Source organism: Vulpes lagopus, chromosome 6, assembly GCF_018345385.1.
Source record: "Vulpes lagopus strain Blue_001 chromosome 6, ASM1834538v1, whole genome shotgun sequence".
Lineage (NCBI taxonomy): Eukaryota > Metazoa > Chordata > Mammalia > Carnivora > Canidae > Vulpes > Vulpes lagopus.
Genome location: NC_054829.1, coordinates 86,291,593 through 86,315,435, shown reverse-complemented (window position 1 = coordinate 86,315,435; position 23,843 = coordinate 86,291,593). Strand labels below are relative to the sequence as shown.

General features: G+C 40.2%; 1 protein-coding gene across 4 annotated transcripts in view; it reads right to left on the bottom strand.

Moving 5' to 3' along the window:
- Nucleotides 1–23,843, bottom strand: part of AFF1 (AF4/FMR2 family member 1) — a 217,855-nt gene that overhangs the window by 11,037 nt on the left and 182,975 nt on the right. For 3 of the 4 annotated variants that reach the window (XM_041758997.1, XM_041758999.1, XM_041758998.1), the window contains 9 exons: nt 21,562–21,665; nt 20,389–20,635; nt 19,602–19,693; nt 19,355–19,415; nt 15,426–15,562; nt 14,774–14,842; nt 14,026–14,163; nt 11,400–11,605; nt 5,025–10,373 (listed from right to left, as the gene is read on the bottom strand). In XM_041758997.1, coding sequence (XP_041614931.1) covers nt 10,252–10,373; nt 11,400–11,605; nt 14,026–14,163; nt 14,774–14,842; nt 15,426–15,562; nt 19,355–19,415; nt 19,602–19,693; nt 20,389–20,635; nt 21,562–21,665 — 1,176 coding nt within the window. In that variant the 3' untranslated portion in view covers nt 5,025–10,251. Of the gene's footprint in view, nt 1–2,785; nt 2,892–4,202; nt 10,374–11,399; nt 11,606–14,025; nt 14,164–14,773; nt 14,843–15,425; nt 15,563–19,354; nt 19,416–19,601; nt 19,694–20,388; nt 20,636–21,561; nt 21,666–23,843 lie in introns of those variants that run through there. The other variant, XR_005988428.1, reaches the window with a different exon arrangement.

Here is a 23,843-nt window from a genome sequence, read left to right as displayed (position 1 = left end):
TGGATTAAAGACCAAACTGTGAAACCTGAAATAGAAATCCTTGAAGAGAAGACAGGCAGTTAATTTCTCTGACATTGACCATAGCAACATTTTTCTAGCTATGTCTCCTGAGGCAAGGGAGATAAAAACAAAAACTATTGGGACTACATCAAAATAAAAAGCTTCTGCACCGCAAAAGGAAACAAAACTAAAAGGCAACCTACTGAATGGGAGAAGATATTTGCAAGTGACTTCTCTGATAAAGGTACTCCAAAATATATAAAGAACTTACACAACTCGGCATCCAAAAAAATGAATAATCCAATTAAAAATGGGCAGAAGATATGAACAGACATTTCTCCAAAGAAGACAGACATATGAAAAGATGCTCAACACCACTCATCATCATGAAAATGCAAAGCAAAACTACAATGAGGTGCTACCTCATTACTCTCAGAATGGCTAAAATCAAAAACACAAGAAATAACAAGTGTTGGCAAGGATGTGGAGAAAAAGGAATCCTTTTGCACTGTTAGTGGGAATGCAAACTGGTATAGCCACTGTGGAAAACAGTATGGAGGTTTCTCAGAAAGTTAGAAATAGGACTATCCTATGATCCAGCAATCTCACTACTGGGTTATTTACTCCCAAAATACAAAAACACTCATCAAAGGGATATATGCAGTTCTATGTTTCGAGCAGCCTGATTTACAATAGCCAAACGATAGAAGCATCCTAAGTATCCACTGATAGATGAATGGATAAAGAAGATGTGTTATATACAACAAGAGAGTATTATTTAGCCATAGAAAAGAATGAAATCTTGCCATTTGCAACACGGCTAGAGCTAGAGAGCATAATGCTAAATGAAATGTCAGAGAAAGACAAATGCCGTATGTATGATCTTACTCATACGTGGAATTTAAGAACTAAAATAAATGAGGGGAAAAAGAGAGACAAACCAAGAAACAGCCTCTTAACTACAGAGAACAAGCTGATGGTTACCAGAGGGGAGGAGTGGGGGAAAGGATTAAATAATACACTTATCAGGGACGCCTGAGTGGCTCAACCTGAGCCTGAGTGGTTGGGCGCCTCCCTTCGGCTCAGGGCGTGATCCTGGAGTTCCAGGATCAAGTCCCACATCAGGCTCCCTGCATGAAGCCTGCTTCTCCCTCTGCCTGTGTCTCTGCCTCTGTTTCTCTCATGAATAAATAATTTAAAAAAAAGAATACACTTAGCATAATAAATACATAAATGGGAAAAAATGTATGCCCATCCACAGTTGGTATGAGAGCTTTTTGGGAGAAGTGGTTTAACATAAAAAATTTTAAACTTGACTTATCTTTTGACTCATATCCCCCTTACAAAAATTTATCCTGTAAAAATACTTAAAAGAATGCAACATGATGTGGTATCAGGATTCCTTTAAAAAAAAACAATCCTCAGTATAGCACTGTTTGTAACAGAATAATGGCGGGGGGGGGGGGGGGAGGTTACAGGGAAGGCCTGTATGCATAATGCAAGAATGTTTACATCAAGGGTGATATATCCTTATTATGCAGTAGTTTGCAGCCAAAATAGGATTACCATAAAGAAGACTGATATAAAGTGAAAAGAGTCAGAATATGGAATATTCCACATTTATGTTTAAAAACAAGGTATAATTGCACAATAAATGTTCTGGAAGGAGATGCACCAAACTTTATGGCTATTAACTCTGGAGGGAAAGGGATGAAGTATGTTTGCCCTTGCAATTTTTATTCTGCATGCTTTTATGTCATTTGATTTTCCTTCAAATAGCAATCAACAGCCTAGTCCAGGTTTGTGAACTGATTTGTGAATCAGTTAAAAACAAGATTTTAACAAAAAATCCCAAATGATTTGCATTAATCAATGTAGGTTCGGGAAGCTCTGCAAGCCACTCTAGCATATCACAGACTTCCTCCTTAAGATACTTGGCAAGTCCTCAGTTGTAATCCCAGGTGCCAAGTCCTACCTGCAGGAAGAGTTTCTTCAAAAACTGCAGGACAAAGATGGAAAAGCAGGGAGTCAAATAGTTCAACTGAAGACATATTTCCAAAACCCATGCAGCTGAGTACAACTCATTTTTCATAGCCAAGAGTGTATATACCTGTAGAAAAATATGTGTGTGTGCTCCTGTTTGTGTGTGTACTGTTGCTTAGATGACCGTTTATAGGAATATTTAGCAGTAGAGAGCTACAAACCCATAATTGTTTTCACTGCCTCCCCATGAAGTAAGGTAAATGAGAAGTTAGGACTGGGCCCTAGTAATAGAGAAGGGTGATTTACAGCACTTATCCAGGGCAGGCACATGGTCTTTTGAAGCTAAAATAGAATTGTCTGTTTAGAAAGTATTCCAGGTCCACCCTCTAGTCTGTTCAAAGGCACAGGTCTTTATTATCAGAGCCTTGATGTCTCACTACAGTCTTGCTTTCGGCGTAGTGTGGTCTACAGGGAAACCACAAACCCTGACACGGTCCTGCTCTAAGACAAAACAGACGAGACGGGTACATTTATCCAACCAAGCACAGCCAAAGTAGCAGCAGATAAACCTCGGATTATGTTACGGTAAAGACCCATTGGGCTTCAAAGTCATTGAGAATGGACTGGAGGACTCTAAACACCTAGATGTCCTAAGGAAAAGTAGCCTGGGTGTGACAATTTACATTTCCAACCACCTGGCAAATAGTGAACAAATACCTATTTAAGAAATTCAGGCTCCCAAGTGCCCAAATACTTGCCGGTACAAAGACTGAGCAGCACACAAAGGGCGAGGACTGCTTACCTTGGAGCTGCCGCCGGGACGCAGCTGCTCTGCTCCAGGAGGGACGGCCCGGGTGCGCCGCAGGGCACCACCGGCAGAAAGTGCACACACACTGGCAGAGGTTGGCCTACATAAAGCAAAAACAAACTTTATTTAAAAGTGCCATAATAAAAACCGAAAAGCAAAAGATAATTTGAGAGAAACCTTTCTAACCTAAGAGATTAATATCTTGAATACAGAAATCAAAAGGAAAAAGATGAATAGCCCGGAAGGGAATCATCTGTTCTTTTTTTGCTGCTCAGCATCCTCTCTCTTCCTTAAGAGAACCCTTCCTGCTGGTGAATTCATGCCATGATTTAGGTGAAAACCTTCCCCGTGTCTACTGTTTGGGGCATTTGATCTGGGTCTCAGGGTATTGGCCATATAACCCACATGCTGCGAATGGCGCCTTGGTATGTGATGGGGAAAAAAAGAGTGCCACGGGGATAAAATGTGAATGAAAACATCAGAAGACACTGTTTTCCACCTAAAGAATTAGGTGATTTCTTTTTTCCCTTTGCATTCTTTAAACATAATACCCGGGACTGCTAAAGGAATGGCTTGTCAATGCATACTAAAATCACTAAGTGTCAGAAGCTGTTGGGTCATGGAAAAGCCCATATTCACCACAGCATTTCAGGGGTCGCATCTTAACTAAACGTTCAAAGTTAGCATCACTAACAATTTCAGGTGCCTCCTGATAGAACACAATGTGAAGCATACTACATCCCCTGTGGGGTCCTGCCAAATATAATCTTCTAAGATCTAACCTAGTTTGCAGGAAATAAAGGAGTTGGAGGAATGAATTGAAGGACACTTTGGGAAACAAGAGGACATCATATTTTTTAAAAGTTTTTTTTCCTAATATAATGACTAATGTTATGCATGAAACTTAACTGAATCTTGGTTTGCAAAATTGACCCTTCAGGGACAATTACAGAAATTTTGCCATGAACTGAATATGAGATGTTTGTTGAAAATGTTTCTTAGCTGTTAACATGATATTAGTGTTGGAAAATGTCCTGGGAAATGCATGAACTTGCTAGGGCTGAAACCTCTAATTCAGCATAAATATATACATGCACACATTTACTTAAGGACAATATGGTAAAGTATTAATTGCTGAATCTGTTTCAAATAGTTTGATTCAGGGAGGTTTGTGGAAGCATTCTTTAGTTACAAATAATCTCAATGTCTAACAAGGAGGTTGGTTAAATAAACTGATACAATCATACAAAGGACAACTACAACTGAAAATTGGTAACAGACAAGATAGGACATGGAACAGCTTCTGTGAAAAAGATGAAAACCAGAGATTTTATGACCCATCGGCCCTATAGCTTCTCTTAAGAAGGACTAAAAACACTCCCTAACACTTGCTTGCCATTGTGTGCTTTACCAGTTCTTGCTGCTGGTCGACTCATCATAAGCTTGCGGAGTGACAGCGGGGGTCTGTTCAGGAGGCCCGATGTTAGGTAGAGGTCAACCTAACCTAAGGAACAAAAAATGAAAAAGGTGGTGGCAGGTAGTGAGGTCTTTATCAGTGTTCAGCCATAGGCTGGGGGGCAGGTGTTGGGGGGACTGTGGTGCAGTAAGGGCAAAGAGTAAACTGAAGGAGCCATCAGCCAATAAGCATTCATGGCAGGCACCACGCTAAGCACTCTCAGTTACCATCTAGCGCAATCCTGATCATCTTACTAGGTAGGCCGCAAATCAACAAAGTTTATGAGAAAACCCCCCGAGAGGTTAAGTAACTTGCCCAAGGCCACAGAGCAAACTCAAGAGCCAGGATTCAAATTCAGTGAGTCCGATTTCAGCACCTATGTTCTTTCTGATTTACTAACATCATTGAGAGGCAGAACATTAGTTCTTTCAGAGTTGCAAAGGGAGGAGAGACCCGATGGCCTTTAGAATTCCTTTTCAATACCAACATTCCACTCATCAGTCCACCCAACAAACATTCAAAATAGGCAAATGATGGTCACCATTGCACCTGGCACTTAATGTGGGAAAGAGAAGATGCCACACTGATGATATTAGGCTAATCTGTGGGTGACTGAAGTTCTTAAAAGTAAGCCAAAGAGAAGGATGACCTACCCTCTACCCACCAGTCTTTCCCCATTTCAACACTTAATACACATTGTGAGTAAGGGCATGTTCTGTTATCCCACCATGTCAGACTCTTCTTGGCTATAAATGGATGGTAATTACATATAGCAATTTTAGGAATCACTTTATTCAGGCAAAATGAAAGCATGGATTCAACCCCAATGATTTCTCTAAATTTTTATTGATTTTTTTTTTAACAGTTCGATCCTCTTGTGAAAAGGAAAGAATTTGAAGATTAACAAGTCAATTACATTTTTTTTTTTAAACAGCAATTAATCCTCATTACAGAGAACAACAAACAAAAGATCTGTGGCACGTTATCTTTGGAAAGATCTTTTGCAAATTTTTCTTCTAAAAAAAGAAAACTATAATTTTCACAGATCACATATGTCTCTTTCAAAGGACTATACAAGGCAGCTAAATTTTATTCACAAAAGCCCCAAGTTGCAGTTCCATTGCTGAAGTAGATAAAATACATGGAGTCCCCCCTTACTCGTGTTGCACATCTTCCCATTGAGAGCATCACTGCTTCCCTATCCTACATACAAAATCACTGTGTGGACTAGATAGCTGGCACATTATTCCACAATAACTAAAGACAAATTCATATTTTAGATAGACCAGTGATCATATATCAACTGGACAATTTATTCCTTTTTAAACAATTTTAATACCAAGATTTGACTTCCTCTAAAGTTATAAGAAAGCAACAAATATATAATATAATATAATATATAATGGTAATAAATTAAAAAAAAAAAGGCAACCCTGCTCAGGTATCATCCAAAACATGATCACATTCAGAAAAAACAAAAAAGATTTGGGACACATGCCTACAAACACACACACACACACACACACACACACCATGAACAGTGTATACTTGATATCTGAGGGGGATGTGCAGTAATTTTAACAATACATGTGGATGGCCTGAACAAAAGGCAAAGTTAATACTGCCTGTGTGAAGCATCATTTGAACATCTACTTTGAAGCAAAGCACATTATCTTCCTCAGGTGAGCCACCGCCCACTCTCACCAGCGCAGCTTGGCCAGCCTTGCTGCCAGTGGTCTTATTCCCTTGTCTTTCCAGGCCAATATAGTACTATGTAGGCTCATAGGGAGCTGTAGGTTTCCTTCCTGCCCTTGTGGGTAGAGAAATATAGGCACTTTTCTACCCATCACAGTACCTGTTGATATCTGTTGCACAGCGGAACATAGTGTGATTTCCCCCGGACAAGAGGAAATTCACAGCCCCCTTAAGTAGACAGCGCCTTGCCAACTCATCATAAGAACTAAAGAACATGGCCAGTGGTCATCACTCTTAGTCTCTGAGAAGCCAACACAACTGGATTGCATATTGGAGGTTCATGTGGTAGATATCACTTGCACTGTTTGAAGGAAAAATCCCCCAACACCACTCCACCTCCAGCAAACAAAAGCACAAAGATAAAAAGGCACAGGAAAAACCTTACATCCATTAATTCTCAACAGGACGAAAAACAATCAAAATAGGCAACCCACTACAGAAAGGGAACAAAGGAATAAGTATCGCCATAATCCTGACACCCCTCCATAGCCACAATGTACAACTCACTTTCCAGTGAGCAAAGCTCTGCATTTATGTTTCTAAAAGAAGCCCAAATATTCCTGCAAAATTTAAATACTGGTAATTGATGATAAAGAGCATAGTAGAAGAAGTGGCAAAGTTTTTCAAAGATTTGTGTAGTGTCTGGGAAAATAAATCCTTAAGAAAAAAGTAGAATCTGTGGTGGGAGGTAGGGAATCAAGCCTAATTTGATGATTCATTTACCTTAAGATGAATAATTATGCCTCAAACTTCACGAAGCAGAACAAAAGATTTAAGACCCACATTAACAGGTCTTAAAGCTACATCAAAATAAATACAGCATTATCCTCAAATTAGTATTTCAAAATCAGGTTTGGTTAACAAAGACACAATGAATATATCCAATTCAACCAGCCTCCTATTCTGTGTATGAATGCATATGTACACGTACAACACACACACGTCTCCTTTCATATGTCAGATATAAAACCTGTTCATTTTGGAGGATGCAATGGTTCATCTTTTTGCTTCTAAAAATTACTGGACAGGAATCATACAAAAAATAGTAAGCTCCTGGTTCTACTAACATAAATATTTCAGGTACCAATTAAGGCAAGCTTTCAGCCACAAAGGGGTCGACAGTTAGCTTCTCAAAAGCCTGAGATGAAATTAAAGGATGTAAGTGTGTTTGAATTTGTCTAGGGGCAAAAGCTAAGTATCTTGATCAAAACAGACCTATAAAATAAAGTCCTTTTATTTAAAAAAAAAAATCAGATTCATTTAGTATCATTCGTATAAGTCAGACATTCTATTGCAGTTCTCGTCCTGATAATATGCCTGCTGGACCCTTGCTTCTTTACCACAGCGAGCGTGCGGTGAAGGTTTTCACATTCTTAACCCAGTGCAATTTGGTAAATTTCAGTGAAGTGTTTTTCATTCTTTATCAGGGCCCCTAGTCTGGCTAAAATCTCAAGTTTAGTGATTCACATTTTAATTATCTACAGAGAGGACAGAAACATTCAACATTTTAAAAAGCGAAACAGTGTTCTTCCATTTCCTAGTAAACACACACGCTCGCACGCACACACCAAATTATAGTGCCAAAGGCAAGATTTTACACTCAATTTTCACTCAAGATGAAAAAAAAAAAAAGTTCTGTATTTGTCTCATTTTATAATCTAGTCCTTTCAATTATCTACCCCAGTACAAATTCTGCCTTTGGGAATTTAAGCATGCAGTGAAAAACTGCAGTGATTTTTAAAATTCTTTAGATTTCTATACACAACTGAAACAAGAAAAAGATCTTATGAACATTAAGGATTTATCAGCCACTATTTTTCATACTCTATTTAAAAAGTAGCCACTGGGAATCCTCTTTTCGGTATAATGCAGTAAGAACTGGAAATATTCCACGATCAAAATACTACAAATTGATCTCTGCAAATTGATGAGTTTTTCAAGGGACAAATAAAATTTTAATATAAAGGTTGGAGGTGGGGAACACTACACAAGAAGAGTAAGGCCACTGAAAAAGCAAACAATTTTAGAAGTGGCTAAGAAATCGCTTAGAAATGTCTTTAAGTCACAGGAATGCTGTCGCTCTCACCAACAGAACACACACACATACACACACGCTCCAACACAATCTGCATAGATCAGAACCTGTCCCTAAAAGGACATACCCTTTCAAACTGACAGGTGACTTGTATTAGGGAATGGTAGGGGAAACGGGGCCAGGGGGGCCAAGTGAATAAGGGGGGAAAAAAAAAGACTTAAATAATCCCATCAACCTGGTTCTGGTGTCTGGTCTCACACATGTAAGAGATGGACACAATGCCACAACCCACCAGGCAGTTAGTGCTCATTTAACAAAAGGTTCTGTTAAATGGCCTTGCTTTAGAACATCGATGAATGAAACAGGCCCATCAAGATCACACAACCAATTCTTACGTTCAGATACTACTACTGCTGTAACTCTGGCTTTCACCTAAACATGAGGTAACAAACCACTAAACTAGCTAGGATAACAAGAGCATAGGCTGGATTAGACACTGAAGGAACAGCTTCACGCAAACAATTCATACATGAAAAATCATCACTCCCATCCTCTACACATCCTTATATTAGTGACCAAATCACCAAGTTCTTGCATTCCTCGTACAGATCTTCGACCTCTTTGTAATAAAGATGGTCCACCTTTCTTCATGAATAGTATGAAAATGACAAACATTCTTGATAGGAATCAAAACGGAGAGGGGCAGAATGGGACGAAGGGAGAAAAAAAATGAACCAACAGGAGTGATAACACTCACTGCTCAATTTTAATATGTGTGCAAATTCTACTTCTAAAAGGGATATAAAGAATTGGCTTTTTAAAAACACTGCACTCAAAATAATGCTTCCAATACCCTTCAAAGTTTCAATTAAAAAAAATCTGTGCTTATGGTTATGTGGGAATTTTGATTGTGTTCTTTCATTTTAGGTTATTCCCTATGAACTTGGTTTAACGTCTATAATATGGCAATAACAGCGTATGGGAAGGCCACGGTTCCTCTTCAATCCAATCAAATCTAGTTGATTGAGAACACTTTGGAGTGAAGGCATGTGGTGACAATTTTTTTTTAAGTCTGATTAACCACCCAAATCTCCACATCCTCTCAGGGAGTTAATTTACCCTAGACAATCAAGGGCTCAGAAAATCTACTTTTGCTATAAATATAAAATAATTTGTAGCAGAAAAATATAGCCTCTCTAAGAAGTAGTTTTCATTTTTCTTTGCTGACAAAATTGAGTGTTGGTTAGACAACATGAGTTACCACATAACTGTAGACCACAGATCAGCACCTCAAATCCCAGCTCTACTTAAACAAAAATGAAAAAGCATTTTAGCCATCTGGTCAGGTATAAATGTTGGTTCCCTTCTTCCCCAAGTAGAAAAGTCAGAATATAGTCAATGGTGACTGCCTTTCGCTGAAGCAGGGGGCGGAGACGGCAGCACCACATCCTCCACGGTGCATGCGATCTCAAGATGGCTTCCCCATGAGCGGCAGCTCCTCCCTCCACTGCTCTGACTCAGGCTGACTGCAGCAGTGACAGAGAAATCCGAACTGGGGTGAACGCGTGGTACTCCAGGCAACAGGGGTGTGGGGGGGAGTTGCCTTCAATTTTCTAAATTGTGACAATACTTGGTATTATCAAAGCCACTGTTCATGTGCAGAAAGTGGGGTACAGTGGAGTCCTTCACAACTTATGCTTTACAGATGACCATTAGAATTTACTAAACAAACATTCCCCCCTAAACTTAAAAGGAAAAAAAATCATCCACAAAACCCTATACCAAAATTCATTGTTTAAAAATTTTTCTGGGAATAGATTGCGCTGGCTACTGACAGGACATGAACTTGCTTTCAGAGCTAAAACTGCTTCTCCTCATTTCATCTGCCTTTTGCATCCTGTTGGTTTAAAAAAGTACGGAAATGTTTCTAGACCACTCATACGCCCACTTAGTCTACATTGCACTTCTGTCCTTTAGTTAGGAAAGGCAAGATCATCTCTGAGGCCAGCCTCCTCATTGCTGCTTCTGCATAACCACCATGTCCAACCAACGATCACATAAGTTCTTGAACGTTTAAGTGGACAAATGTCCTGGCCATCTCATGGTGCTTCTCTTCTCAAGTCTGGTGTCCTGATGAGACAAACGTCTGAACTGTTTTTGAGGCTTTCAATGTGCAAAAAAGTTCCCAAGGCATCAAATCAATTTGGGCCTCCGTTAAGGTGTTTTGGTTGCTTGTTTTAGCCGCTGAAAACCCTGTCTTGTATAGTGCACCAGATCCATCAAACTGCTGTTGAGGGCCAAGGCACACACACTTGTGCTGAGCTGAGCAAAAAATTCTGCAAACAAAGCAAAACCAAAACCAAGTAAACACATTTGCACACACGAAAATAAAAATGGATACCTAAAAAGTCAAAGTTTCAGCAACTGTATCCCCCACATTATTCTATACTTCATCCCAGGAAAAAAAAAATCACAATCTACTATAATGGCTCACTAGTTCTCCACATCCCTCCACTAGACTACTAGACTAGAAGGATAAGAACTGGGTTAGTTTTAGAGCTGAATCCATAATGCCTGGCAGATGGCTTGTGCCAGAAAATACCTCAATTTATGTGACTGGATCAATGGATGCGTGAATCAAAACAAAAAAATCCCCAATGTATTAAAAGCATCATTAGTTTGCTATGAAAGAAAATTAAATTGCAAGAAGCTATGAGAAAATTAAGTGGCTAGAGCTGGCTGGCCACCGCGGAAGAACTACGGAATGGCAGTCATGCGGCAGTTACACAGACGCAGTGACTCAGTGGTCGCAGTACGACACGGAGCAGTTCCTCTGATAGCAGAAGCTCTACCACCTCCTACACCTTGAATTTCTCCAAGGGCCTGCTTCTCAGAGAAGTCTCAGGAATATTCACTACGCCATACTTCTTATACTGTTGCAAACCGTCTTTCTTAACATACGCTGAAAGCAGATAACGTGACTTGCTGTTGAGGTTATGCTACTTCACATACCAAACTGGTTGTGCCCAAAGACAGCCAGTGACTTCCCTTCTTCACTTGCCTTGCCCTTTTGCTAGCATTTCAGTTCAAGCTGGAATAAACGATGCCAGAACTTCTCGACGAGCAAGGTGCTACAACCACTTCTAATTTAATTTTGCTGAGATCTAGTCACAGAAATCTGGCTCCAAGCTGCAGAGCTCATGCACTGTGGCTCAGGCGTGAGGCAGAATGGAGGAGATGTGAGGAGAGCAAATACCTACATACTTCCTTTTCTTCCAAACACTGAACATAAAGCACAAACCAACCACATTACTCCCTCCCGATCCCCCTGCCCCAGTAATTATCACCACAGAGCCATTTACCTTTATTCTTCCTTGTAAGGACCTCAGCCTGTTCCCAGAGGTCAAAGGCGGTAAGGACATGGGAAGTAATGGTGACATAAGAAGATGTCATGTTCTGGATGGTGACAGGCATACCACTGCTCCCTATGCTGCCAGCACTGGACTGGGACCCTACGGAGCTGGCAGGAGAAGGAACTGGAGAGAGAGGGGACGGTGTGCCTGTGTTTCTAGAAGGTGAAAGAAAGAAGACAACTGATTAATCACCTACCCGAGGACTATGGATTTATTGTCTCTGGGACTGCAGTCCATATTACAAAGTTCCAGTGTGTCCTAGCCAAATTGACAATCACTTCCAAAAGATCAGAGACACCCTTCACCTTCAGTATTTAGGGAATTTATTTCATGAAAGACAACAAAATGGAGCCCACCAAGCAGAGGAAGTAAATGGATGGAGGCAACGTGTCCTTCACTGGACACAGAATCAGGTGGGCCTATCTATAGTCCAAATATGTTTGCTCCATTTACAGAGTCTACTCCCTTGGCCTGGAATCCCTTCTTCCCCCCATCCCCTCAATTCTAACTTTACCAAGACAATGCTTCCCTGTGAAGACGGTTCTGACCTCCTATATATTCATTCTTTCTTTTGCTCAAATACTTACCGAGCGCCTACTCTACACTCGGCACTCTTCTAGACACTAGGGATACAGCAAGGCTTCCCTTCAGCCACCACCTAAGCTGGTCTCTTTGCATTTACCTTTTAATTTATCTACTGCATTTATCACATCCCATTTTACTTTTCTGTCTATTCCTTTTCCTTCTTTTCCTTCCTTGAAGACTGGAACCATTTCTTCCTAATCTTTGCATTTCTAGCACTTAGCACAAAGAGTAGGCTCTTCACATGTAACTATTGAATCCATGACTAAATGAATACAGGACAGCTTCCAAGGAGACTGGGCAAAAGGTATCATGCATCGGGGGCTTCACAGTCTTCCCTTCACTCCCCTTTTGGCCGTATACCTGCACATGCAGGTTAATGGGGGCCTTGATGTGCATCAAGGGAGAAATACAAGGAAAACGCTTAGACATAAAAAGTAATGGAGGGTGCCTGGGTGGCTCAGTGGTTGGATGTCTGCCTTCAGCTCAGGTTGTGACCCTGAGATCCTGGGATCAAGTTCCACATCAGACTCCCCAAAGGGAGTCTGCTTCTCCCTCTGCCGTGTCTCTGCTTCTTGTGTGAATAAATTAATTAATTTTAATAAATAAATAAAAAGTAATGGAAAGATGGGTCAAACAGGAGCCCCATGATTGGGTACATCTGCCCTCGGGGGCTGCAGGGACCCTAAATGTCTCCTGCAGAATGTATATTGTAAGAACTAGAATGGAAGCTCCATGAGGGGAGAGATTCTTTCCTCCTCTGCTTACTGCTTTATTCCCTGTACCTAAAAACAAGGTTTCGTACAAAGAAGGCTATATAGTGGCTGGACAAATGGTGAAGGAGTTATATAAAATAATGTGACTGACAACTTACTAAGAATTAATATCTCAGAGGTGACAGTCATGAAAATTTTCAGAAGAAGTTACTTCTCAATCAGGGCTTTTGCTTTCTTTCTTTCTCTTTCTTTCTTTCTGTCTTTTTTTAAAGACAGGCATGCATAAATAAATAAATACATACATACATACATACATACATACAGGCCATATGGGAATTTCTTCTCTTGAATGTGCTAGAAATGGGGCAATCTTCTAGGTGATATTCTTAAAATAGCAAAACTTATTAGAACTAGAAACTTTTCAAGGAGTATAACCAAATTAAAAAAAAAAAATACTAGGCAAGCACTATAGGGAAGAAAATTCTATCTTCATCTTAACAACCTGCACAAAAATTCTATTTTCCAACACCTTATGGCACAGATGAACAACTTCCTTCACAAAGTGGGGGTAGGGGTGAGGTGGAGGTGAAACTTAGGTAGGAATATTTTTTTTCGGGGATCCCTGAGTGGCGCAGCAGTTTGGCGCCTGCCTTTGGCCCAGGGCGCGATCCTGGAGACCCGGGATCAAATCCCACGTCGGGCACCTGGTGCATGGAGCCTGCTTCTCCCTCTGCCTATGCCTCTACCTCTCTCTCTCTCTCTCTCTCTCTCTCTCTCTCTCTGTGTGTGTGTGTGTGTGTGACTATCATAAATAAACAAAAATTTTTTAAAAAATCTAAAAAAAAAAAAGAAAAAAATTTTTTTTTCATTTTTATTATCACTCTCATGGATCCTAGGTAAGGGTATACAGTTCTGGAAAGTTCTTGTTACCTGAAATGACAAGACCACATGTCATACAGACAGAGAAGACTATATCTGATTGGCTCTGCCTCTGTTTTGTGTTGTTAGGCCTATCTGAAGATTCTCAAAGCTCTAAAATGTTGACCCTATATTCCTTGTAATTATCTTTTTATGTTACTTAATCAGCAAACACCTGGACTTATAACTATTCCTCAAAAAGGTAGAGATATGCAAATAATTTAAGTTTCAGGGGCAAATCAGTACATAAATATACACAATTTTTGAAAAGCCAGAGTCCTACAGATGGTTGCAAAAGCAAGAGATAAATAAAGAAAGCACTCAATTTTGAAAATTACATAAATTAGACTTTTCATTACCTTGCAATGCATGGAGAAGGTGCCTGGGCAACTTTGAAAAAACTGCTGAAGTGTTCGTTAAGAGCACGAGAATACTTTATTGCTATATCTTTTTTACAACGAAACATCGCCATGTTCAAAATGGACTGACAACGCATGCTATGAACATAAACAGAAGTTAAAGTGAAGTATTACTTTATAGACATGAGTACCACTACTACAGAAAGTCATATATAACTAGCCTTTTATAGCCTGAGGAACACATTGGGTTTTCCTCATCTACATGAGGAAGACTATCTTAAGAATCTTACTGTATTGTTCAAACTATCATCAAAAGGAACTATTGGTAGGAGCACCTGGGTGGCTCAGTCAGTTGAGTGTCCGACTCTTAATTTTGGCTCAGGTCATGATCTCAGGGTCCTGACATCAAACCCCAGGTTGGGCTCCATGCTGGGTGTGGGGCCCGCTTAAGGCACTCTCTCTCTCTCTTCATCCCCACCCCTCAGTAAATATTGGTGGAAAAATACAAATACACAAGAATATCATTCAAGTCACGAGACCAAAGCATCTACTGAGTCAACAGTAAAACAGATGCCTTTCATACAAAGTATCAGTGGGATTAGCCCCTTTGATCACACATCCTACTTTCTGGTATTGTTCTGCCTTTCATTATTAATTTCCATGTTAAAAAAACAAACTTCCAAATCTTTTTTATAACAGCAAAAGGTGCAAAAGCAAATACTATTTAGACAAAGTAAAAAGTACACACCATAAAACAGCAAATATTTTCTCTTGTGGAGATGAGGCGTCTGAGAAGGATTTTAATGACATTATAAATCTATAGGAAAATTTAAAAAATACACCAGGTTAAACAAAGGCAGTTAGAAAACCCCAGATACAAAGACATCTTATTATATTTGTCTTGGTTTTATGTTGATTTTCCTGAAGATGTGTAGACATGAAAACCACACAGAAAAAAACCCCAGGCTTTAGAGCAGTAATTCAGGCCATTCAGAAAAGCAGGCAAGGACATGTCTCTTCTCTGGCCTGTCTACCTGCTTGAAACCACGTACCTGTGTCCTCACTGGGTCCCCTGCCCAAATACAGATGAAGAAGGGAGCTTTCACTGAGCTGCCAGCGCATCTGATAAGAAAACCAAACTGGAAAAACCAGCCTCTCCCTGCAAGGTCTGGCATTTCACAGCACACTTGGCAAAAGGACGGAGCTGGACTCAGTCCCTCTATTCTAGCACTTCATCCAGGATACAGCTTTCGTCTAGGACCCAAGAAAGTCCTGGATCAGTCACTTTTTTAAAGCTCTCCTTTATTAAGTTGTCTTCCAACTGAGTTCAAATGGATTCAGGCAATAAAGGTGAGGAAAGAGAAGCTCTTAGGAAGATGGCAAAATGACTTGGCACTTACTTAATGAGGTCTACGGTTTCGGAGTACACCGAGTAAGCCGATTTGGAGGCTGGGCTTTCCGACTCCATGGCAATCCCACACTCAATTAAGGACAAGGCGGCCTCCAAGTACTTAAAAGCCTTCCCAACCTTGTCCATCTGTAGAAGAATATGGTCAGTATTAGGCCCAAGACAGACTTTTGTTTAGTTTCTCAAACACAGTCTTTACCTTCCCCCTCCCCTCCACTGTCTTAGTTTAATTATGGCCAAGGAAAACTGTGAGAACAAAAGAATTCACAGTGATAACCAAAGCCTGTTGGCTCTGACCTACTTATAAATTTTCTTTTAGAGAAAATTTAACAGAAAAGAGAAAACTATCTTATTAAGACTACTCTAAGTCTTAAACTACATATTCAAAAACCAAGGCAGTAAGCACATCCTCTCCTTGTTATTAGGGTGCAATTTCTCATTATATAATTTTCCTGAGAAATAGACTTTTCTACATATCTAGAATGATGCAGACACAAATTTCTTTGTACTTGTGATGTTTATCTTACGAGCAACAGGAAACATTATGGTTTATAAGCATCTTAAATATTAATTCTAACAATAATTGTTTTATGTATTTTAGAGCCAAACAGATCATCCAATCTCATTTGGAAGTCAGGGCTAAATGTACAAGGCTATCCCTGGGCCAGCCAGCAGGGATAAAATTTCAGAGTCCCTTAAAGGGCAAGTAGAAATATGAATGAAATCAAATACTGGTGCTCACGTAAACCTGAAAGCACACCCTGTCACTGAATGCTCTCCTCACTGGAACACAGCCACCTCCTCTCCTCCAAGACTGCGATGAGCACCTCCACCTTTTCTCTACATTTGTCCTATGGACCATGTGTTATAAGAGCAATGCATATCCAAGTTCGTAGTTTCTGCTAATGTTTTCAATTTGACATGTTCAAAAAGAATTAATAAAAGCAGCAAAGATGCAAGTGGAGTATAAGGAGATGGTGACAAATCAGCAAGGAAAGATGGTGTGGGGCTACTAATTTTTTTAAAAAATAGCTTGGTTCTCAAATATTTTTTCTAGAGAAGAGAGGGTCAGAAAATTGGTGACAGTAGGGAGGCTCCTCAAAAAGTTAAAAATAGAACTACCCTACGACCCAGCAATTGCACTACTAGGTATTTACCCAAAGGATACAAAAACACTAATTCCAAGGGGCACATGCACCCTGATGTTTAAGTTTATAGCAGCAGTGTCTACAATGGCCAAATTATGAAAGAGCTCAAGAGCTCAAGTGTCCACTGACTGATGAATGGATAAAGAACTGAACTGCAGGGGATCCCTGGGTGGCACAGCGGTTTAGCGCCTGCCTTTGGCCCAGGGCGCAATCCTGGAGACCCGGGATTGGATCCACATCGGGCTCCCGGTGCATGGAGCCTGCTTCTCCCTCTGCCTGTGTCTCTGCCTCTTTCTTTCTCTCTCACTGTGTGACTATCATAAATAAATAAATAAATAAATAAATAAATAAACAAACAAACAAACAAAAACAAAACTGAACTGCACAGTGTGCATACACACACACACACACACACACACACACACACACACACAAAGGAGTATTACTCAGCCATCAAAGAGAACGAAATCTTGCCATTTACAGTGACAAGGATAGAGCTAGGTATTATGTCAACTGAAATAAGTCAGTCCGAGAAAGACAAATACCATGATTTCACTCGTATACGGTATTTAAGAAACCAAACAGATGAACACAGGGGAAGGGAAGGAAAATAAGATGGACAAAGAGAGGGAGACAAACCATAAAACAGACTCTTGACTGAGAGAACAAACTGAGGGTTGTTGAAGGGGAAGTTGGTGGGGGGGTGGGCAACAAGAAGGGCACTTAAGTGATGAGTGCTAGGTGTTATATGTAAGTAATGAATCACTAAATTCTATTCCTGAAACTATCACACTATATTGTAACTAACTAGCATTTAAAAATAAAGAAAAATTAAGAAAAACTTGAAACACTATTTAATAAGTGCTGTCAACTTCTTATACTTGAAAAGTGTATTTTGTGTTTAATAAAAAAATCTGTTTTACATTCCAAAAAAAGAAAAAGAAAATTAGTGACAGAAAGAATAAGAATCAAACTGGCAAAGCCCACTATATCAGCAGTATAGGGCTTTAGTGGTTTGCTTCACTGGTGAGACTATGACTCCTCATATTTACTTACTCAATGCCATCTCTTTCATGGAATTTCCAAGATTTGTACTGGCCTTTAGTGTACAAACAAAAGGAACTATAGTAAAACGATTTGCCAATATCTACTTCTCTGAGGGACGTATTCTGCAAGGCTAATAATGAAAATATTTCTGAGACAGCTCCCTCTGCAGCTCCAGAGACAGTGTTCAAGCAGTAGCATCCTCACCTCCCTACTCAACAGTGAGTACAATGCAGAGAGAAAATACATTCCTCTCTATTCAGTGGTGAACTTAACTACCTGGAATGCAAAATGAACTTATATGAGACCTTGCTCAATTAAAGGAGAATATTATAGAGATTGCCATTCTGGGTTTTGTGCAAACCAGCATAACTTCACGGTGAAATGAGCTTTTATTAGCTATTAAAATGAGATGCAGCAAGGTATAAATCAGGACTGCCCTGTACACACGGGAATATATGGGCAGCTAAGGTAGGGAGGAGAAGAGGTGCATCTGGAATCTGTATAATTTAATAGCAAAACAGAAAGTTCCCTGGACTACTGTTTGAATAATGAAGGAACCTAGCGGCTGAAAAACATTCAACCTCAAGGTAAGTTTTAGATAACTGGCTGACAAAGCACTGAGTATTTACTCTCTTGCAAAAATTCTAAAGGTTCTTACGGTTCTGGCACCAACTTTGGAAAGCTGGAAGACAGAGGCCAGAAAAAACACTGTCATTCAGTGCAGACATCTTAATCTGACTCAGGCCATCCTAGTAACAGGGCTGTTTTGGAGACAGGTCTACATGGAGAGGCTTAATTTTGACCCCCTCACAGCATCCCGCATAGTAAGGACTTGATAAACATCTTGCCCTGATGAACAGGGACTGATAAAGGCTCTGAGTCCAGCCTTCCCTCGCCTGCCTGCGAAGAGATGCCCGCCTACAGCCTGGGGTTGAAGAACACCAGGCCAGGACATTAGGGGCCACCATGCTCTTCTCATGTGGTACAAGGTTCAGTAAGTGGTATTTGTAGGGGTTTGGGTTTGGAGAATACATTAAATAAATAAAAGCGCCCAAGTCTTAGATATTTAAACACAACAAAGGGCAAACATTATCTAATTATACTGCAGCAGAGAAGTAAAAGTACATTTAATTGCATATGCAATTACCACAAAAGCACCACTTTCCAGAAAGTCCCAACAGCCACTGGATAAAGACAGCTCATTTTAAAAAGTATGTTCACCAACAGTGCAATCATTACCTCCATCTTAAAATCTTACCTAATGGCACTGGTCTACTGTTCTCTCAGGTTATTATCTCAAGGGCTCTAAGACCATTTTGGAGCACAGACTACCTCATCTCCTGAAATGTTTCAGGTTAAACACAAACTGACAGACTTTGAATAGCAGACCTTGTCTTCTACATCCAAAGAACTGATCCACTGATTCAGTGACATATATTAATTAAATCAAACACTACTGGGTGGATTTAACTTCCATTCATTTACATATAAAACTTGTCACTAGGTACCCTGTACATTTGCCTATGTTCAGATGGAGTCAAAGAAAAATAATTTCACTAAGAATCCCTTACCCCTCACTCCTTAAGACCCGCTGATCGCGCTTATTTCACAGCCCATGTTGGCCCTCCCCACCCCACCCCTGCCGTCCAGTGATAGGGAATTCAATGAGACAACAGATATCTTATCAGAAAACTTTCTACCAAAGGGATGAAAGAGCCAAACTGACCATTAACTCTGCTTTTTGCTTCAACTTTTTGGCCTCCTTCCTGTGAAAATCTGCTTGTTGTCTGGAAGAGAAGCAAACATCAGGGGTGGGTCATAAGAACCTGGAATTATTAAGACTGGGACAAGATGACTTTAAGACTATGAGGGCAGAAAAAGGATGGGAGGAGATGCAGGGGGGATGGTTTCAAATGAAGGGGGTTGAGGGGGGCAGATGAGAGGGGGAGCAGCAGGAACACTCAAGGTCTTACCTGTCAAGCTTCACTGGAGGCTTCCCTGGTTTAGAGTTACCATTTGGCAAAGAAGGCACTAGAAAAGGATATGCACTATCTCCAGAAGATCCCTTTAAAAAAAATCATCATACAGCTCACACTCCAACAGTTAAAACCACTGACCACACCTCTAAATTAGCCCAAAATACCAGTTCAGAACAGAGAAAATCAAGCACTGTACAATTAAGCTTGGTCACCCATTTTCCCAACTAGATTCAACTGAAACTATAGGCTCTGGTTATACTGAGGACTAAAAAGATGTAAGACAAAAAAGTTAAAGTGCACAGATAATCAACAAAGCTAAACATAACATTTTCTCTTAGTCGACACACATACACACCCACCCGGCCCAGGTCAGTAGAAGAGAAAGTGGCTACATTTTTCCCATTACAACCAATAACGACAGTAGGTGACACCAAACATGCAAACCAAGAACTAACCAGGTAGCATTCTTTACTGCAAAACAACTGATAGAAAATCAACACGATAAAATCTATTCTGATCTTTCACCTCTGAACCACTTTAAGAAGAATAAACTGACATCTAAACAACATGGAATAGTAGTCATCTTTTTTATTCTCCCTCTCCCTTTTTTACTCTCCCTCTATAGGTTTAAACACAAATAACTCATTATTGCCTTATTAACAGTAATGAAGAGTTCTGAAAAATCATCATTGGGAACTTCTCTTATTTGGGAATTTAAAGTAAAGATGTAATGATGTGTTGATGTATTCCATTCCGTTAAGTTCCAGCCTTGCCTGCTTACCTTGTGCTCTGTACTGCTTCCAGATCCCTTCCCCTCTACTTTTCTGTGCTTGGGAGTGGAAGAGTCTTTGTGGTTGCCCTTGCTACTACTGGCACTTTGGGAAGCGTCTTGGCTGGAGGGATCAGCTTCCCGCCTTGGCCTCTTTTGTGCAGGCTTGGTTGGCTTCTGGGAGGATGAGGATGAGGATGACACAGGTGGGGGGGGAAGCATCTCCTTCTTTGAGGGCTCAGAGGAGGGCCTGGGTGTTCTGGAAGGAAATATCACACAAAACTAAGTTAAGGCAGAACACAAAACACATTAGCTTAGTAGTTTAGTTGTAAAATGGCTGCTGACACCAAAAATTAACAAATCACAGAGCATGAAATCCATTGTTATAGAAAGGCCAAACTTCAAGGACTTCAGGTACCTCTGAGAGATCTAGTCCTATCTATGAATAATGGATTGTGTGATTTGTCACTAAACTCGTAGAGTCTACCAGAGATCCTAACTTCCCCAACCAAGTTAATCTCATTAGCTGTGCCACAACCTGGACCTTTGCTGGACAAGTGGGCAAACCCAGCTGTCACCTTCTCTCTGCTCCTTCTTCCACCCTCCCTCTCAAATCTGTTGGCTCCCACCCAGTGACACTATGCATTTACTTTCTTTTGCCAGGTCATTTTATGCAGCGATTTCTTGAATAAACCAGGGAGTGAATAATAACTTTTTATATTCACAACTTCCTGGAGTTAGCCGCCTGCCCTGTGGCCACCTCTCTCCAAAGCAGGAGACTTACTGAGTCAGCCTGGATTATCCCAGGCTCCCGGGGTTCAAGTGGTAGTTCTGTCAAGAATTTTGTGACTATAGGCAAGTCACTTTCTCTCTGTGCCTCTGTCTCCAATTCTGCAAAGTAGGGATTATAAGAGCACCCTTCTTTTTTTCATTAAAAATTATTTTAGAAAGAAATTACTTCCAGATGTTCAGGAAATTTTCCATTGTTAAAATGTCTTTGATGAACTGTTCATTCCCAAAAGGGCCTCGTGGATGAAAGCAACATGAAACAAACTTAGCAAGTCATCAAAATGAGCTAGACAGTGTGTTGATCCACTCCTACTGCAGAATAAAAATGATTTTGCCCTGTCGAGCCTGGGGAAGACTTGATCACCTTTCAAGGCCGCTGCTAATCTCTATACTCACTTTGTTTTGGAAGATTCTTTGTGGGGGGATGAAGATAATGACTGCAACTTGGTTTCTTTCTCCAGTCTGGCTTTCTTGCTGTCATGGTCTTTCTCAGCTTCAGCCTGTTAGCGTTGCATGACAAAGTACACTGTTAGGAACACAGGTGTACAGATAAAACAGAAAATGCTACATAGCAAATGGAGTAAGAGTAATTAGACTTCTGGTGACACCTCCACACACAGCAAACTTACAAGTACGTACACTGTGTGTATTTCGGGGGGTTGAGGGAAGCAATTGATATTTGATGAGATTTGTACTGAGACAGATTTTCACATGAGGAAGGCATATTCTTCCCATCCAGGGAAGGGAGGATGTCTAAATCATAGCTGACAACAGAAGAGTAAGTAATGGTCCTCAATATCTCACTGATGTTTTTCTAAATATAAAAGAATCAATAAAACATGCATATTCACAGCAAGTAACAACTGATGATTTTTATGAATAAGGACAGTCCTTTCAAAAGGACTATCTGCTTATACATTTATACCCACTAATTTATTCTTTGTATAAAATTAGGAATGAGGTGCTTAAAGTACACTTTTCATCTAATGAAAATTAAGTACGCTATTGAGAAAGAAATAGGTCACAAAACTCTCTGTCTCTGTAACTTATAGACAGGACTAGAAAGACATAAAACAAAAAATAGTTGCTTTGGGATTCCAGCTAATTTTTTTTCCTCTTCCACTGATACAACTGTCTTTCTTCCTTTCTTTTTAAGAGATTGTCTTTTTCTCTATATATATACATATGGACACACGTGTTTCTATTTTTCAAAAAAATTTGAAAAAAATGAAGGGTAAGTATAATTTTAATGAGGGAAGGGTATGAGCAGAAGAGCTATCTAATTCTATGGAGAGTCACATACCTCAAAAACATCTGTTTACACCAACTAAAGTGCAAGATAAACACACGCAATCATTAAGAGAACAAAGAATTCTTCATGGCAAAAGTCTTTTTCAACTTGTCAACACACAGACCAAGCTTACAGTAAGTCTCACGTAGACTCAGTGACTTCACAGTGGCCTCCTTCCCACTGGTCTGGGCTCACGCAAAGACTCCATGGGAAGAACAAGTGGCAGTGCAGTGATTGGTGGGAGTCCTTCAATTAATTCTGATGCACATTTAGAACTAAACTCCTCCAACTGTCAGTTGTTCACCAAGAGAGAAATCTGGGACACCACCCAGTCAATCTAGGACAATCCCTGAAAAACCTGAAATCCTCTCTTAATGCCTTAAAGGAAAAAAATGTTCTTCAAATTAACTGATAGTGGGAGGCCCCACTGTCTCTCCCTCATTCCCTGAATTTCTCCAAGAAAAAGCAGTAAGTTAAGATGTGTAGGCTCAAGCTCTGCCCAGACGTTTATAGGCAGCTTGACCCCACTCAAAGGAAGGGTAACAGGAAAAACGTGCCCCTCCTCCACCAGACATTCCGCAAACCAATGTACCTGAGCATACACGTCCACTCGGCCCTTCACATCTCCACTGGAAAAAGTTTGTCTCCTTTCAAAATGGATCATTCAAGGTACCTCATACCTCCAATCTCTTGGTGTGTGTACAAGTGAAAATATTAAGAAGGGAAAATATGGGTAGAGAAGAGAAATTAAATCCAAGGGCAGGCTTTCACTCTCCTAGAGGCCGATTCTGCATGGCCTGTGCAATCCCGACAGCCACCAGACAGTATCTAGACGGAACTCCAACATAGCTAGTCCAAAGGGACCAAGTTCAAAGGCTTAGTGCAAAAAATGGGAAATGTAATTATTTTTATATTGATTAAATGTTCAAGTGGTGCTGTTTTAGATATGCTGGATTAAATAAAAATCTAAAAATTATTTTCACTAGGTTTTTTTTTGTCTTTTTATATTTTTAAATGTAGCTACTAGAAAATTTAAAATTACATATGTAAAAAAAAAATAACATATGTGGTTTACATTGTACTGCTAGTGGGCAGTGCTATGCTACAGTTTTCTAGTGCCAATCTATAAATTGCGTTCTGAACTTCCAACTAGTCAATGCAAAGAAGAAACTATGTAATGTACAGGTGAGGGGCCCCTGGGTGGCTCAGTCATATAAGTGTCTAACGCTGGATACTGGCTCAGGTCATGATCTCGGGGTGGTGGGATGGAACCCCATGCTGGGCTCTGTGATCAGTGGGGAGTCTGCTTGGGATTGATTCTCTTTCTCCCTCTCCCTCTGCTCCTCACTTCCTCTGATAATAAAATTTTAAAAACATGTACGGGTTA